The sequence below is a fragment of the Sylvia atricapilla genome, chromosome 9 (genome assembly GCF_009819655.1).
Source record: "Sylvia atricapilla isolate bSylAtr1 chromosome 9, bSylAtr1.pri, whole genome shotgun sequence".
NCBI lineage: Eukaryota > Metazoa > Chordata > Aves > Passeriformes > Sylviidae > Sylvia > Sylvia atricapilla.
Window position 1 is genome coordinate 24,873,476 of NC_089148.1, and position 2,888 is coordinate 24,876,363.

At 51.7% G+C, this 2,888-nt stretch overlaps 1 protein-coding gene across 1 annotated transcript; it reads left to right on the top strand.

The window, feature by feature from the left end:
• The first annotated feature begins 446 nt into the window (after positions 1-446).
• Positions 447-1,573, top strand: DIRAS3 (DIRAS family GTPase 3). Its single transcript, XM_066325569.1, has 2 exons — positions 447-525; positions 680-1,573. Exon 2 carries the CDS (start codon positions 765-767, stop codon positions 1,359-1,361), a length of 597 nt encoding a protein of 198 aa, XP_066181666.1. The 5' UTR covers positions 447-525; positions 680-764; the 3' UTR covers positions 1,362-1,573.
• The last annotated feature ends 1,315 nt before the right edge of the window (positions 1,574-2,888 follow it).

Sequence of the window (2,888 nt, forward strand, 5' to 3'; positions counted from 1 at the left end):
ATGGCATCCGTGCCCCGCTTAATGTCAGTGGGGGCGAAAACCTGACCCGGATTTGAAGTTTTAAAATTAAATAAACCCTAAATTTAAGCTGGGAGATGCGCGGGGTGGATGAAAGACGGGCAGAGCCCGGCAGTTCCTGAGGGTCTACGGTGCCGGGGGGGCTGAGGGAGGGCGAGACCCGCCTTTGTGCGCGGAGTGAGGGATGGAGCGGCACAACTCGCCTGCAGCGGCTTTAATTCAGGCGGCCGTGTTGGTTATTTAGTTATTTTCACGGGGCGGTTGGGTGGAAGGTCGGATTTACGAAGGCACGGAGTCTCCCCTCCCTTCCCCTCCCGCGGCGGCGGCGGCGCTCCGGGCGAGGGTGGTACCGCTTCCCGGGGGCTGGAACACGCCTTCCCGGGGGCAGGAGCGCGGCTTTCCCGGGGCTGGAGCGCGGCTTTCCCTGCAGCCGGAATACATCTCTTCCTCGCGGCTGCCAGGCGATTTCAGCCCCGTTTCGCTGCTCGGTGGAGCTGATGGCTGCAGGTGAATTCTTATTCTCTTCTCGTAGCGTTAAACGTGCGTGGGGCTGCATGGCCGGGGTAGAGAGGACTGCTGATTTATTTCAAGGGAAAAGGACGGGAGCGATTTATTAATTGCCGATTTCAATCACGCACCGTTTCCCCCTCCCTCTCCGCAGCCCACCTCTGCATAGGGGTGTGTAAACTTGGTGGAACTCGGGCCTTTTGGGTGAAAACCTCCGTTCACGTCTCGGCGCGGCGAACATGCCTGAGCAGAGCAATGATTACAGGGTGGTGGTGTTCGGAGCGGCGGGGGTCGGCAAAAGCTCCCTGGTCCTGCGCTTCGTGAGGGGCACCTTCAGGGAGACCTATATCCCCACCATCGAGGATACGTACCGGCAGGTGATCAGCTGTGACAAGAGCATCTGCACCCTGCAGATCACGGACACCACGGGCAGCCATCAGTTCCCTGCCATGCAGCGGCTCTCCATATCCAAAGGGCATGCCTTCATCTTGGTGTACTCCGTAACCAGCAGGCAATCCATGGAAGATCTTCACCCCATCTTCGAGGAGATTTGTCAGATCAAAGGCGACATCCAGAAAATCCCGATAATGTTGGTGGGGAACAAAAGCGACGACACGCAGAGGGAGCTGGATGCCAGCGAGGGGCAAGCGCTGGCCAGCAAGTGGAAGTGTGCCTTCATGGAGACGTCAGCCAAAATGAACTACAACGTGCAGGAGCTCTTCCAGGAGCTCTTGAATCTGGAGCAGAGGAGAACTATCAGTCTCCAGGTGGATGGAAAGAAATCCAAACAGCAGAAAAAGAAAGATAAACTGCAAGGCAAATGCTCTGTTATGTGATTGCCTTTGGCTGGACTTACTGCACGGCACAGCTGGAGCGTGGACTCCCACAGAAAATACATTTCTGCTGGAGATTTTGGAGGAATCCACGCCTTGCAGGGTTGTTGCTTTCCTCTAAAATCCCCACTGGGTAAATTGTATGTGTTGTTTTTAAGGAGGCTGGCTTCTGCATGTTTATTTTTTTTTAACCAATAAATGTTCCATGTTAGCAATTACCTGTGACTAGAAGTTTTTAATGTAAGAAGTTTCCCAGAGGAAAAAGATGTCTGTCAGAACAAACCTCTATTCTTGTGCGTACATGCCAGTTTTTAAATATCTCCAGCCTGTTAACTCAGAGAAAACCATCTATAATGTGTAGAGTTAAATTGTTTTCAGGAATCTGTTGACCAGAGCAAATCTCTAACAAAGTGAGGCATTTGCTATAAAAATGAACATGTGTGTGGCTCTGGGTTCCTACATTTTTGATTGACAGACTGGCTTGCCCACCAAAGCTGCAGTTTTTGCATGGCAGAAGTGAAGTTTTCCTGTGTGCTGTGCGATTCCCAAGACTCGTGCAGTTCTGGGAGTGATTGCAGCTCTATCTGCATAAAATCAGGCTTTGATTCCTGCTTTACTCCAGCTTCCTCTGTTCATTGAGGCAGGAGATTCCACGTGCTCTCACTCCCAGTCCAGGAGTGATCCTTGTTGTCCTGGAGCAGGAGCTACCTCCTGATGAAGGTGACTGGGAGGTTCTGAGTGCCCACTGATGTAGGAGCTGTAGATCTTTTCCTTGCCCAACCATCACCCTGGTTTTGCTATCTGAAGCTCCTTTTCCCAGCCTTCCTGGAATTCTATTAGATGTTTCTTTTCCCCCTTCCATCCAAGTTACTCAGGGTTTAGTCGACATCTGGGATGAGTCAGTTTAGATAACATTGCCTGGGGAAGGAGTATCTACACCTGGAAGCAAATCCCTCTCCGATGAGAAGTTTCAGCAGACACTTCATGTGAATGAAGGGACTGGAGGGATTTAAAAGCTGTGTGGATGTGGCACTTGGGGATGTGGGTCAGTGCTGGGGAACAGTTGAACTCCGTGGTCTCAGAGGGCTTTCAAAGCTAAATAATTCTATGATTCTGTCTCCTATTTTGGGTGTGTTTTAGCCCAAGCAGAAGACTGTAAGACCTCAGCGTTGCTCTGCAGGTTTGATTCTTACACAGCAACGTGGTCTTGACACGAGACATGTGAGGAGAGGAATTGCTGCTTTTTATAGCACTTTTCTGGTGAAGTGATTTCATTGTTGAAGGTGAACACGATATGGAGCAGGAGGCGCTGGAGGCTTTCAGGCTCTTACTGTGAAAGCATTCATGTCGGGAATGACCTGAGAGGAGTCTGTGAGAAATACGGGGGCCTGGAGAGCCAGGACAAGAGGGAATGGCCTCCCACTGCCAGAGGGCAGGGCTGGATGGGAGATTGGGAAGAAATTCCTGCCTGTGAAGGTGGCGAGGCCCTGGCACAGGAATTCCCAGAGCAGCTGTGGCTGCCCCTGGATC